General features: G+C 47.3%; 1 protein-coding gene across 1 annotated transcript in view; it reads left to right on the top strand.

The window, feature by feature from the left end:
* The first annotated feature begins 465 nt into the window (after positions 1 to 465).
* DNMT3B (DNA methyltransferase 3 beta) overlaps positions 466 to 15,113 on the top strand; it is a 49,053-nt gene continuing 34,405 nt past the window's right edge. The window contains exons 1-3 of the mRNA XM_065414220.1: positions 466 to 489; positions 8,706 to 8,853; positions 14,775 to 14,881. Of these exons, the coding sequence (XP_065270292.1) occupies positions 466 to 489; positions 8,706 to 8,853; positions 14,775 to 14,881 (279 nt within the window). The remainder of the gene's footprint in view (positions 490 to 8,705; positions 8,854 to 14,774; positions 14,882 to 15,113) is intronic.

Below are 15,113 nucleotides of genomic sequence, written 5' to 3'. Positions count from 1 at the left end.
GTCTGGAAATACTTTTTTTTTTTTTTTTTTAAAGCAGATCTCGGCTGGTTACTAGGTCATCAGGTTACCCCTGGCCTGGGGAAGGAAGGGGAGAGGGAATTCTTCAGTGTTGAGACATTGCACTGCAGGTTCCAGACACAGAGCCTTCAGGTAGTGACACAGTTAAAGAAACTGCAGTTTATTCTGCCTCATCCTCCCAAAGGCCAATGAGAAGAAACTCCTTTGGTGATATCATGGGGAAGGGGTTGGGTGGTGTCTGAGAAACAAATAAATTCTGAAGCAGCTCTGGAACTTGTACCAGTCCCAGGTGGATGGGAAAGGCAGCTGGATGGATACCCATAGGGAAGAGCTGAAAGTTAGGATCTCTGTGGTTGGTAAATGTGTATTAGAGAAAATGATCCATGGAAACACAGACAGTAGGAGACCGGAAAGAAGCTAGGGTTCCCCGGGGCCCAACTGTAGGGGATGCACTTACTTGCTTCTCTGCAGGTACACCCAGTTACTCCATTTCTTCCTAAATGACTGGCTTGTTTATTGCTGTGGTTATTGTTCTAGCATTGAAGTCTGAATGGAGTGGGGGACAGGCATGGAAGGGAAGGATGGAAAGAGTGACTCTTTGTTGCTTTATTTCTCTTTGTGCTGTTGCTTGTATGTGTTTAGCGTTGGTGAAAGGTGACCATCTGACAGCTGTGGAAACTGACAAACTTTTTTCTACATAGCCAGTGCAACTCCCTGCCACTTTGTGCTTCAGCCCAGACCTGGGAGTAATTAATCTCTTCTCTGCATTGGGGATTTGCCCTGGTTAGAGAAGTCAGAGAGAACAAATAACATGTGATAGATTTAGTCACAGTTGCATTACTGGAAGATGCTCAGATACTGGGGTAATGAGCATGGGATAAGAACCTATATAGAATAGAATACAGTAGAATAGTGACCGGCCATGTGTGTAGCTGCTTCAGAGCGAACGCCTAGGCCTTGTTTTCCCTAGGCAACAAGGTATTTTTTCACCACTTTTTAGCTAACACATGGTTACTAAAAAGAACAGGAGTACTTGTGGCACCTTAGAGACTAACAAATTTATTAGAGCATAAGCTTTCGTGGGCTACAACCCACTTCTTCGGATGCATATAGAGTGAAACATATATTGAGGAGAGATATATATACACACACATACAGAGAGCATCATGTATGCTGGGGGAGTTTGTTCGCAGTCTGGGGCTGGCCCCTGAAAAAAGCTCTGTCTCCTGTATTCCCTGGAGCTTTGTGTTCAGTGGGAGCTAAGCGCAGGGAGCAGGGCACTGCGGTGGTGTGTTAATGGACCACACGTGTGATGATAAGGAGCTGGGCTGTTGCAGATCCAGGCAAATAGAGCATCATGCTCTCTGTATGTGTGTGTATATATATCTCTCCTCAATATATGTTTCACTCTATATGCATCCGAAGAAGTGGGTTGTAGCCCACGAAAGCTTATGCTCTAATAAATTTGTTAGTCTCTAAGGTGCCACAAGTACTCCTGTTCTTTTTGCGGATACAGACTAACACGGCTGCTACTCTGAAACATGGTTACTAAACGCATTAGTGAAATCCTAGTGTGGACAAGGCAGCTGTAGTTTTAAAATGTGATAGTAGGTTGAGGTGAACACTGGGGCGGGCGTGGGAGCAGGGGCAGGAGAGGATGAAATAACAAAAAACCAAAACAAAACCAAAGACAGTAGTGGTAAAATTGGGGAAGTCTCCAAGCCTGTGACTGGGGGGAGGGGAGGGGGAAGGAAGAGGGAAACTGGCAGCAAGGGCAGGGTGTAGAAACAGGAGGTGGGTGGGGCAGGGAAGGGACTGGCCTTTTTAACGAGCAAATCTGCAAGTCAAGAAGTTCCTTTTCTTATTAAGCTGCACATCCCAAGTACCTCTTTACTTTTCAGGTTTAGAGGGAAATGGTCTATTTTAGGGAGAATGAAAGGCCATTTGGGAGGTGATGGCTCAGAGTGGTGGATCAGCCATTGGTATCAGCTATTCCTTTTTTTTGTCATTCAAATGGATTTTGGGTCATGGCTGACATCCCAGCCATCATGTAAAACGCTTCCCTGTGGCCTTTTGACCGGCACACCGAGGCCTCTACAGGCAAAGCCAGACTGTTTCCATTGCAATCTCTGCACCTACAGAGGAAATGTACCTGATGAGGGTAACTCTGTTTGCTCTGGAATTAAAACTGAAACTAGCCCAACTGCATTTTCAGTGAGGACTGGGAGGGTGTGAGCCAGGTCATTGAAACTGCAGTAGTCAGCAGTGACTGACGGGGGGCCTAGAGGGACAAGCCGGTTCTGAAGGGCGGAAAGGCCTGGAAATAGTGTTTCTGGGGGAAGCTCGTCAGGGTTTAGAAGGCAAGGCTGACTCTGCTTTCCTTGTCCTGAATGTAGGTGGTCAGCTCTTCAGGGCAGGGGTGTATCTGTGGTGCTCTGTGAGCAATGGATAGTACAGCGTGATCTTTACCCAGCATGGCAAACCTGAAATGGCCTGGGCTGCGAAGCTGGGATCTGGATCTGATCTCGACAGTTTCATTGTCTCAATGGGATGTAACTTTTGAGGGAGAGGTCGTGGTTCCAGATGCAGAAGCATCCCGGGAGTAGCTGGGCCCAGTCTCTTGGAGGGCTTTGAATATCGGGACCAAGACCTGAAACCATTCTATTCTGTTCTATATGGGTTCTTACATTGTGCTCATCACCATAGTACATGAGCGTCTTCCCAGTCGTTCATTAAGCAACTGTGACTAACTATCACTTGTTCTCTCCTCCTCTTCCCAGGGGAAGAAGTGTGTGCAGTGGGGTGTTTAGTTTTGGATGTTTTTAATTTTTTTTTAATTTTTATATATAATCTATATATACACACATTGCTGTCTATGTACACTAGAGAAGGCAGGTCAAAGAAATGTGCCTTGCATTTGGAGCAGAAGGTGGGGAGGTTTGGGTTGGTTCTTCAGTCCTGGGGGAGTTTGTTCGCAGTCTGGGGCTGGCCCCTGAAAAAAGCTCTGTCTCCTGTATTCCCTGGAGCTTTGTGTTCAGTGGGAGCTAAGTGCAGGGAGCAGGGCACTGCGGTGGTGTGTTAATGGACCACACGTGTGATGATAAGGAGCTGGGCTGTTGCAGATCCAGGCAAATAGCCAGCTGGTCCATACCTGTATATATTTTGCAGGCCCAGCATACAGGCTGTCTTTTGAAAATTCAGCTCTGAAGCCCATGTGGTGCGTTCTGGCCCGTTTCACTTTCTGGTGCAGTTGTGTATGGGATACCAGCTCTGTAGGAGAATGTTTACTTTCAAACAACACACACTTCTTTTCAATGACATTCTAAAAGAGCCCCAATGAAACATCAGAACTGCTTAGCTCTGGGGCTCAACGCGAAGGAGAGGCCTGTCTGAAAGTTAGACCCCTTCGAGAGCTATGTTGCTGGTGGAGCATGGCTGAGATGCTCACAAGAAACCACGGCCCTCTTCAGAATAGTAAGGCATTGTATAGCCTCAGCCCAGAACATACCTGTGTCTGAATAAGGATTACGGGATTCAGCTCTTTAATGATTCGGGCTGTGGCTGTAGATTGCTGCATTGTAATGCTCAGGGCCTGCCTTCACCGCTGAAAAAGCTTGTTTGTGTTTTGTACCTTGGGGTAGCTGTCACACATGAGCTAGCCGGAGTGAAAACACAGCAGAGACAAGGCGCTTTATTTAGTTGTACGCTCACCGGGGCCTGCCCTATGTATCTGCCTGGGGTTGAGCTTCGGTGTTGTGGTTAAACTCAAGTAAGTGCCTGGTCGTCCCTGTGTTCTCCCTGGGGATAGCTCATGCATGCTAGGAAGGTAAAAACGCAGCTTTGTTAGAGAAGCCCTCCGTAGCAGTGGGGGCTGGAGTGGAAGCAGGAGTAAGCCCTTATTGCCCACTACAGACTTCGAACGTTTGTGTACTAACCAGCCGTGATCAGGCAGCAGAACCCAGATGCAGTTTTTGGACATCCCTGAGTTCAGGGCTCTTCAAAGCCAGGATTGTGGTGTAGCCCTATTATAAAGATAGAGGTAATTTGCAACATTTGGATGTGGATGTAGGGGTGGGTTTCAAGATGTTTGGATCCAGGGTTCAGGGTCTGACCTGTCTCTAGTAATAAACTCCTAATATTCAGTAGTAACCTGAAATCTGTTGAGGGACAGTGGAGTCCCTAGAGAGAGAAACTGTGACCTTTGCTGCCTTTGTTTGTGAGGTGTGTGCATCTGTTACTCCCAGCTTCCGTGTGAGGCATCTCTGGGGAGGAAATGCTGCTCCCCCTGAGCTGCTAGCTGCAGTAGTCAGCAGGCCTTTCAGGTCTCTGAGTAGCTGAGGAGAGTCCAGCGAGTCTGGGCAGCTCCCAGTAATTGTTCATTTGGTCTGAGAGCAGATGTGCTGGATCAGTGGGATTTCTACAAACAGCTGTAGGGGTTTACTTAGCTTGAGACTCTCTCTCTTTCTTCTGTCCCTGTGCCTAGAGACTGTTGTTGTACTCTGGGGAAAGGATCTGAATGTGCACTTTGTGGGGACTTTTTGCTTTCGGAAGGTGTGGGATGGACACCTGACTAATGACCTGTGTCGAGAGCATAACGGACTTAAGGCCAAAACGTCTTCTCTAAAAGTTCAGTCCAGACGGCTCCTTTTTGCTTGTCAGATGAGGTGAAAGACGAGCTGAAAGCAGAAACCTCAATTGTTTCTGTACTGCCTATAACGCACAGATCACAGAGGCATCTGTGTCCAAATTGAGAGAGAGAGAATTCTCCCACCCAGGCTGTGATCCTGGATGCTGAACTACCTGGAGAGGACATCAGTGACCTGGTCCATGGGTACCAGCACCTCTCTGCTCCTAGGGAAGGTTTCACTAGGTCCTGAGTCAGGTAAGATACCAGTGACGTCAATGGAAGTTTGGGTGAATATGGGCCTCGGGTTCTGAGCCAGTGGGAACAGCAGGTACTTCGTGCTGAGTTACAAATGTCCCAGGAAAAACATGGGTTTACACTGGGAAAAGTTGTGGACAACATTCATGCTGTGTCGTGGATCCTGCTACACTGCAGCGAGATGGCTTCCTTCCTTGGTCCAGGGGAAGCTGCAGGACTGCAGCCCTTTGGTCCAGAGTGCTTCTGACATCGTCTGGGAGCTTCCATTTCCTAAAACGGGACCAAGGAAGGACACATCTGGGAGGGCAAGAGACACATGGGCTCAGGTGAGGTGCCCCTCCTTGCATGGGAACTGCTGGACAGGTTTAGGAGAAAGGGGAGAGAAGGGGGAAAAAAAACCCCTTCTCTGAATAAGAGAGAGAGAGAGGAGGAAAAAAACCCAACCCGCCCTGTCTTTGTTCTTTGGCTGAAGGCTGTGCATCCCAGCTGACAACCCACAGCTAAGGAGGCCCCAGGGTGACATTAAGGATGTATGTTTGCGACAATGATGAAATTCTGGCTGACACAATGCATGGTATGCTGAGTATTAAGCAGAGCAGACCCCATTTTGTGCACTGGTGTGTTGCTGTGTCTCTGGCTGTGCTGGCAGGAGAACGCTCTAGGCAGCCGTTCTTCTGCATCAGTGGCATGGGATCAGGCCCCAAGCAGAGATTGGGGCCCTCTGCAGAACTCGTGGTTGGCCCCTCTTTGTTCCCATACATGTGTGTGCTCCAGGGAAAGAGCATGACCCCTAGTGGGGAGCTGTCGGGAAATGGAGGGTTCTGTTTTTAGGCAAAAATGAAGACTTTTAGAAACAATTGTGATTTGAAAAATCACTTTGGTGATAACACTGTTGCCTGCACCCTGTACAGGGCTTTGAGACTCTGTTCATCATTACATTTCTGGTGGGGTGTGGAGAATTTAATTTTGCGGGTGACAGACTCTCCTGTACTTAAACCACCAACTTATCTAAAGTTATAAATGTTTGATGATCTCTCAGTGGGTGACAGGTCCAATTGGGCCTTCAGTGATGCTGCTGCAATCGCAGCGAATTCACTGGCTAGGTCTGTAATGAAGATGTTTTCAGTCCTTTTTCTATTTTATCCATTTGTTGTTGTTAGTTACTGAAATCTGCAAAACACTTTGGAAGGGCACTGCTCGGATTGGATTCAATGGGAGAAGGGCTGGGGGCTCTTGATAATTATGAATATTGTAGAGCTGGGCCCAATAACCCAATAGTTATTTCATATATGGGAGCAGGATCAGGCCCAAACCTGCACCTCGTGTCCTTTAGATCCACAGTAGCTGTGTCGTTCTCAGTGAATCTTTGCTGATTAGGAAAAGGGGAAGCTGATGCTGAATCCAGCTGGATGAGGGGAAGTTAGACCAAGGAGGAGGAAATTCTCATAAGACACTCAGGACACATGTCTCACCCTAGAGCTGATGTGCTGCGTTCATCCAGAATGGGTCAGATCCTACTTCCACTGCAGTGAATGGCAGTTGCCATTGACTTCAATCGGAGCAGAATTGGGCCCTCCCTCGGCCAGTCCTCACAACCGAGCAGTAGCATTGCAGAGGTGAATCCATCTTACTGCCAGTTCTGAAATGGTTTTATCCCCCTATAAACAATTCATTAGGTGGGTCAATGGCTCTGGACTTGGTTAAATGATTCATGTGGTTTGGCTGAAGAGAAAACATTTTAAATTAATAATTTCTCTGATTCTACCAAGATTATGCCCCTACTTCAGTTGAAGCCATTCTGCATAATTAAACCAGCATGGCTGCTGAGTCCTTGCTCCCAAGTAGCTTGCGACCCTTTGCCCCCCAGGTTCATGGGAGGGACTCATGCTCTCAGTTCCTCCCCCTTTGTGCTCTCTGCAACTTGAGTGTGCTAGCACCAGTGTCACAAGGAGCGGACTTTGGCCCTGGCTCCTGAATCTCCTCTGGAAAGTGGAACTCGCAAGCCCAGTGCGCTGAGGGAGAAGGGAGTGCAAGGGGGTCCTTGAATGTCAGCACTGGGAGAGACAACACTTCCACTGCCTCCCTGCCTAGCTTCTCTGGCCACATCTTTCTCTGTCCCGTGTGGGCAACTGTAAAAACAATGTACGAGAATGGCACTAGCCTTGGTTAGGCCAAACAGTAGGGGATAGAGTTGGAGATGGTGTGACTGGATTGGAAGAGGCAGAGGCCTGAGGCAATGTCAGGGTAGGGCTGGAAGTGTATTTTGTGGACTACATCAGCATTAATCCAGCTCCGCACCGATGTGACTGAGAGCAGAATTTGGCCCCCTGTTTTTCAGCAGACATATTGTGTGGGGTGGCAGTGGCTGCCCCCTAGTCAGTTTGAAGCAGCCCATAATAAGCTGGATTTTCAACCACCTTCTGCAAAAAAAGACCCTGCTCTTTCTGCCATGTTGCCTGCTGCATCTCACCTCAGGGAGAGGAGGTGCGTGGGTGGTTTGATGAGAATCAGAAACATTTTAAACATTGGAGGGTTTGAAAATGCCCCTGCCCTGTGAGGTTCTGTATTTCCGACTTTGTGGTTCATTCTGTCTCCAAAGGAGCTTGGATAAGAATCTCACAATGGCTTTGGTTCGGTTGGCCCTGCTGAGAAGAGCCGGGCAGCATTTTAGGGGGAGATTTACATCTGTTTAACCAGACTATGCACTGGCAAGCAGTTGTAAAGAGAGTTGTTTAAGCTATTGATATTAGTGTAAATGCCAATAAATATGAATGTTTGTAACTGACCTTGTGTTGATGTCAGGTTTTGCAGTTGCAGCAGCTGCCCTCCCAAAGTAGCTGGAGCCAGGCCCCTCTTGTGGGGACCTGAGCTGCCAACCCGGTGTATTTATTTATTTTCTAAAGTGTGTATGGTTGTGCAGAAAGTGTCCTATTGTTTATGTGTTGTCTGGACTCCCCTGACAAACTCCTTGCATTGGAAATCAAAGTTGTTGCGTTTTTTTTTTTTTTTTTAAAACTAGAATAAACCACATCTCCTGGGCCAGATTCTGCAGCTCTCGCTCGGTCTCTGTTGCAGCCAAGCCCCCTTGGAATTCAGTGGGAGTTGCAGCTGAGTGTGGACTGCAGGACTTTGCCCTACTGGCTGTCTGGCTGGTGCATTTTAATATTGCTGCCCCAGCTCATCCTCTTGCCCTGGGCTACAGGAAAAATCCCCTCTGTGCATTTTTTCAAAGGAAAATAACCAGTCTAGTGGCAATATGGGGACTTGGTTTTCCCTGGTAGTGTAGGCTTTTTGGAAACATCTCATTCCTCCATCGTGATTGGGGACAGCAGCTTGAAATCCAGAACAAGGAACTCCGCTCTAGATTAAGGATGTCCAGTCTGTTAGATTGGGAATTCTCTCATGTACACCAGTATAAATTGGGAGCCGCTCCACTGGCGTTGCACCTGTGTGAAACTGGCCTGACTAAAGGATTAATGCCTCGAAGTGCTGTTCAGATCATTACCAGGCCCCGTCCAGAAGGTTGTAAGGAGCAGCGACACTTAGGAGAATCAGAGCCGCGTGTGAATCTCAGCAGGACGGGCTACAGAAAGGGACTGATGCAGCATTCATTCGAGTCGGTGGAATCTTTCCATTAATGTCCATGGGCATTGGACCAGGCCTTAAGAAAGCCGCTAAGCGGATGTTCAGTTGTGGCTGCCTTTAGAAGGTTATGCAGCCCAGTTTGTCTTTCTCAGACTCTACTTGGCTGTATTTAGTGGGTGGCTAAATTTCTCTCCTGTTGTACCTCAAATCATTTCCGCAGGCTAGCATGAAAAGAGACAAGTGCCACGGCGATGGGGAGACAGACTGCAGGGCAGAGCTGGTCTTTGTCAACGGAGGCTGCAGTGACCCTGCTGAAGATGAAGCTTCTCCCCCAGCTCTGGAAGCAAATGGGAGGCCCAATACACAAGGTCAGTCTCCTCTTACTGCACTCACAGCATGGGCTGGGCTCTGGATTTCCACAGCTGACTTCTTGGAGGCAGTGCTGGGTGCAGTGAAGATCATTGCATTGGGTGCTTGTATAGATTGGGCTTCTCTAATGTGGCTCTCATCTATAAAAAGAACGAGGAGTACTTGTGGCACCTTAGAGACTAACAAATTTATTTGAGCATAAGCTTTCATGGGCTAAAACCCACTTATCGGATGCATGCAGTGGAAAATACAGTAGGAAGATATATATATATACAGAGAACATGAAATAATGGGTGTTACCATACACCAGGGGTTGGCAACCTACGGCACGTGTGCCAAAGGTGGCACGCGAGCCGATTTTTGATGGCACACGGCAGTGGGCTGAGCGGCTCAGCCCGCTGCCGCTCTGGGGTTTCGGCCGCCGGCTCCTGCCTGCCGGGGTCCCGCCGCCGGTCCCACTCAGCGCCCGCTGCCGGCCTGGGTGAAGGAACCCCAGGCTGGCAGCGGGCGGAGACCCCGGCTGGCAGGAGCCAGCGGCCAGAACCCCAGAGGTCAGCTGGGGTCCCCGCCGCAGCCCCACTCACCTTGCTTCCGGTTGGAGTTCCAGCACAGGCCCCCTGCCAGACAGGGACCAGGCCTCCGGCCCTGCTCAGCCCTACCAGCCGCCGATCTGGGGTTCCAGCCGCTGACCTCCTGCCACCTGGGGTCTGGATCTCCAGCCTTGCTCAGCCTGCTTTCCAGTCTGGAGTCCCAGCAGGCCACCCTGGGCTCTGCTCCTGGCCTTGGATCAGTGCTCTGCAGTCTCCCCGCTGTGGCCCACTGTCCCCAGCCTGGGACAGTGCGGGTTGCATACGAGGCAGCTCAGCACCCCCGTCTTAAAATTGCTCATATCAGACCACGCTGCGTTTGATCTTGTGCCTGCCTTCTAGCGCCATTTTTTCCCCCACTGAGAGTTGAAGGGAACATTTGACAAAATGGCAGCTCCTAAGAAAGCGAAGCTAGATGTCCGATCATTTCAGCCTGCTTGGACAGACGCATTTGGATTTCTTGAAAAGAAGGAGCGTGCTATTTGTGCTTTCTGTTATGAAAGTGTTGTGTGTCGCACATCAAGTGTTCGACCTTTTGAAACGAAGTACGAGAAAACCTTTCTTGACAAGATTGAATCGCGCAAAAAGTCAGTAGCAGGATATGAGAAGCAAAGCAGTGTTTTTAAAAGCTTAAGTGTAAGTAAAAATCAAGCTACAGAAGGAAGTTACAAGATTGCACAGTGCATTGCAAAAAAATGGAAAGCCGTTTACAGGTGGGGAATATATAAAAGAAATTTTTCTCAGCAGTTCAGAGATTTTGTTCAATGATTTGCCAAATAAAGATACAATCATATCTAGAATAAAAGAGCTGCCCATCTCTGCCAGAACAGTTAAGAGACGCATAAGTGAAATGGCAGAAAACATTAAGGAAAAGCAGACGACTACATTGAAAGACACAGCAGTGTTTAGTGTTGCAGTTGATGAGAGAGTGGATATAAACGACGTTCCACGTTTGACAGTTGTTGCAAGATATTGTGCTTCTGATGAAATCCAAGAGGAACTTTGTTGCCTAAAACCCCTGCATGGCACAACAAAGGGGGAAGATATACTGGAAAGTTTTGTAAACCATTTTGAAGAATGAGGAGTTGACATCAGTAAAATATTTTGTGTGACAACAGATGGTGCTCCTGCCATGGTCGGAAAACAGAAGGGATTTGTAAAGTTACTTGAAGATCAAATTGGCCGCCCGACAGTCAAATTTCACTGTATCATCCATCAAGAAAACCTGTGTGTTAAAAATTCTAATTCAGAGCTTAATAATGTGATGAATACAGTGGTGCGAATTGTGAATTTCCTTGTTGCTCGAGCTGCTTTGACTCACAATTTCAAGCACTGCTAGAAGAGATGGACAGTGCTTATAACAACATCCCACTTCACAGCAACATTCGGTGGCTAAGTCGTGGCAAGGTTTTGGTGCGCTTTGTAAACTGTGTTGATGCAATCAAGGCCTTTTTGTTGGAAAAAGAACAAAACTATCCCAAACTGGATGCTGACAAATGGCTGTGTAAGCTCATGTTTCTAACTGATATCACCGCTCACCTAAACGAACTCAACCTCTCTCTCCAGGGTGCAGGGCAAACAGTTCTGGATCTTTATGAAGCCTGCAAAGCATTTGTTGTGAAACTAGCAGTTTTTTTCCAGGAATATTCAAACTTCTACTTTCTGCTACTTCCCACTCATAAAAGAGCTATCGACACGTTGCACTGTCAATGTCGATGAGATTGGAAAGTACATGCAAGAACTGGAATCAAAATTTTCTGACAGATTTCAAGATTTCCAGCAATTTGCCCATTGCTTTCTTTTCTAATTAAACCTGAAAAGTTCCACGAAAGCTACTTGGATTTGTCTGTATTTCAGTGGATGGGTGTTGAAGATTTCGAAATGCAACTCATTCAGTTAAAAAGCTCAGAATTGTGGACATCAAAGTTTGTGGATCTGCGGAGCACATTTGAAGTTACCGAAAGAGATCATGGGGCCTCTGTTCTGACCTGCTGGACATCCCTGCCAGTGAAATTTAACTGTTTGAAGAAAATTGCGTTTGCAATGCTTGCAGCATTTGGATCCACATACCTGTGTGAGCAGGTATTTTCACACATGAAATCGGTCCTGTGTCCTTCTCTGGGCCGGTTAACAACTGATCACTCAGAAGCCTGTGTGCAGCTTAAAGTATCCAAATCTGTGCCAGACATTGGAAAACTCAGCAAGGAAAAGCAAGGGCAAGGATCACACTAAACTGATAAGATCTGCATTTTAATTTAATTTTAAATAAAGCTTTTGAAACATTTTGAAAACCTTGTTTACATATAACAGTAGTTTGGTTATATAATAATATAGACTTATAGAGAGACCTTCTAAAAAACGTTAAAATGTATTACTGGCACACAAAGCCTTAAATTAGAGTGTATAAATGAAGACTCGGCACACCACTTCTGAAAGGTTGCCGACCCCTGCCATACACACTATAACAAGAGTGATCAGTTAAGGTGAGCTATTACCAGCAGGAGAGGGAAAAAAACTTTTTGTAGTGGTAATCAAAATGGCCCATTTCCAGCAGTTGACAAGAAGGTGGGAATAACCGTAGGGGGAAAAATAAACATGGGGAAATAGTTTTACTTTGTGTAATGACCCATTCACTTCCAGTCTTTATTCAAGCCTATTTAATGGTGTATACATTGTATACCATCAAATCAGTGGCACTGCTATGGGTACCCGCATGGCCCCACAGTATGCCAACATTTTTATGGCTGACTTAGGGGACGAGAGCTGAGGAAGCATTGTTCTAACACCCCTACTCTGCTTGCGCTACATTGATGACATCTTCATCATCTGGACCCATGGAAAAGAAGCCCTTGAGGAATTCCATCATGATTTCAACAATTTCCACCCCACCATCAACCTCAGCCTGGACCAGTCCACACAAGAGATCCACTTCCTGGACACTACAGTGCTAATAAGTGATGGTCACATAAACACCACCCTATACCGGAAACCTACTGACCACTATAGTTACCTACATGCCTCCAGCTTTCATCCAGACCATACCACATGATCCATTGTCTACAGCCAAGCTCTAAGATACAACCGCATTTGCTCCAACCCCTCAGACAGAGACAAACACCTACAAGATCTCTATCAAGTGTTCTTACAACTACAATACCCACCTGCTGAAGTGAAGAAACAGATTGACAGAGCCAGATGAGTACCCAGAAGTCACCTACTCCAGGACAGGCCCAACAAAGAAAATAACAGAACGCCACTAGCCGTCACCTTCAGCCCCCAACTAAAACCTCTCCAGCGCATCATCAAGGATCTACAACCTATCCGGAAGGACGATCCCTCACTCTCACAGATCTTGGGAGACAGGCCAGTCCTCGCTTACAGACAGCCCCCCAACCTGAAGCAAATACTCACCAGCAACCACACACCACACAGCAAAAACACTAACCCAGGAACCTATCCCTGCAACAAAGCCCGTTGCCAACTCTGTCCACATATTTATTCAAGGGACACCATCATAGGACCTAATCACATCAGCCACACCATCAGGGGCTCGTTCACCTGCACATCTACCAATGTGATATATGCCATCATGTGCCAGCAATGCCCCTCTGCCATGTACATTGGCCAAACCGGACAGTCTCTACGCAAAATAATTAATGGACACAAATCAGAGGTCAAGAATTATAACATTCAAAAACCAGTTGGAGAACACTTCAGTCTCCCTGGTCACTCGGTTACAGACCTAAAAGTCACAATATTACAACAAAAAAACTTCAAAAACAGACTCCAACGAGAGACTGCTGAATTGGAATTAATTTGGAAACTGGACACCATTAAATTAGGCTTGAATAAAGACTGGGAGTGAATGGGTCATTACACAAAGTAAAACTATTTCCCCATGTTTATTTCCCCCCCCCCCCATCCCGTCCAGTTCCTCACACCTTCTTGTCAACTGCTGGAAATGGGCCATTTTGATTACCACTACAAAAAGTTTTTTTCCCCCCCTCTCCTGCTGGTAATAGCTCACCATACACACTATAACGAGAGTTATCAGTTAAGGTAACACCCATTGTTTCATGTCCTCTGTGTGTGTGTGTGTGTGTGTGTGTGTGTGTGTGTGTGTGTATATATATATCTTCCTACTGTATTTTCCACTGCATGCATCCGATGAAGTGGGTTTTAGCCCACGAAAGCTTATGCTCAAATAAATTTGTTAGTCTCTAAGGTGCCACAAGTACTCCTCGTTCTTTTTGCGGATACAGACTAACACGGCTGCTACTCTGAAAGCTCTCATCTATGTAAGGCTGGATCCTGCTCTCCTTGAAGACAAAGGCAGTTTTGCCATTGACTTGAGAGGGAGCAGGACTGGGTCCCCGGTGGGCAATGAGCGATAGGGCAGATTTGCACGCTGGTATTGGGTGTGCTAGATGTATTTCACTGATGCTGCACAAGTTAATAATAAACCACTGGCATCTTCCGAGCCGTAGAGTACATTGCAGAGACATCATAACTAATAATGGCAACACATGCTCCTATTACAAATTGCCCGGAGCTATGTGACAGGCTTTGCCATCTTGAAACAAGCTCTGCTCTGCCTCCCTGAGTCATTTGACTGTGCCACCCTGAGCCAGGCAAGCAACACAGAGGACGAATAAATATGCACAAAAGGAGTGTTGCCAATTCTTGCGATTCTATCAAGAGTCTCATAATAGTGAATAGATTTCCCCAGTGCCCCAGCTCCTGGAGTCGTGTGATTAGATCAGACTGTCAGCTTTAATTAAAAAGAGAAAGGAGTACATTTCTAGCCTGTGTGGCTATGGAGAAAGGCTTGAAAATACAAAGAGGAGGCAGCAGCGCGGCTTAGGGGGTTGAGCACTGAATTGGGACTCCAGAGACCAGGGTTCCATTCCTGGCTTTGCCGATGACCTTGGGGGAGTCACCTTCTGTGCCTCGTGTATAAAATGGGGAGAATGATACTGATGTCTTTTGTAAAGTGCTTTGAGATCTGCTGCTGAGCTGGCTGTTACCATTATTACACCCTAAAGGCCTAACATTTATCATTTAAAAAATAAAAACCCTTTACCATTTTTAAGGCAGTCTCACGATTTGTTGGCAGCTGACTTACAATGTTTGAATGCTTGGGGTTCGCAATCCTGCCGAAGTGAGGTCTGAGACTGTCAAAATCTTCAGAGTTGGGCCAGATTTCTTCCCTAGGGTGGGACGTGGGTGAGGTCAGGACTTGCTGATTTATACCAAACGCCGTGCTGAGGTAAGCGGGTCCCATTCCAGAACAACTGACTGAGGGCAGTATTACTTTGGACTGTCTCCTGTAGATGCTGTGGACCTACGAATAGTGCCCACTAGGAGCAAGAAGATCGGCAAGGAAGACGTCTCCAAGGAAGACCTATCTTGGCCCATGAAGCTCAGCAAGGCTCCGGAGGTCAGTTGTTTCCTCCCACAGAGCATCGTGCTCTGGTCTCTATTGTATAGTAGCCTGTGAATTGTCACAGCAAATTTTGTCTTGCTTGTTGTCGCTCTGACAAACCCGTCTGTCGGTCCCCTGCCTCCTGCGGCCCGGCAGCGAGAGACGCCCCAGGGAAGGTGGGTTGGGAACTCACCGGCTGCTTGTGAAGTCCCTGGCTCCCCGTGCCCCAGCCAGGCGGGAGTGGGAG

This window comes from Emys orbicularis, chromosome 12 (assembly GCF_028017835.1).
Source record: "Emys orbicularis isolate rEmyOrb1 chromosome 12, rEmyOrb1.hap1, whole genome shotgun sequence".
Taxonomy (NCBI): domain Eukaryota; kingdom Metazoa; phylum Chordata; order Testudines; family Emydidae; genus Emys; species Emys orbicularis.
Note: the sequence above shows the minus strand (reverse complement) of the source record. Positions and strands in the feature narration are given on the sequence as shown.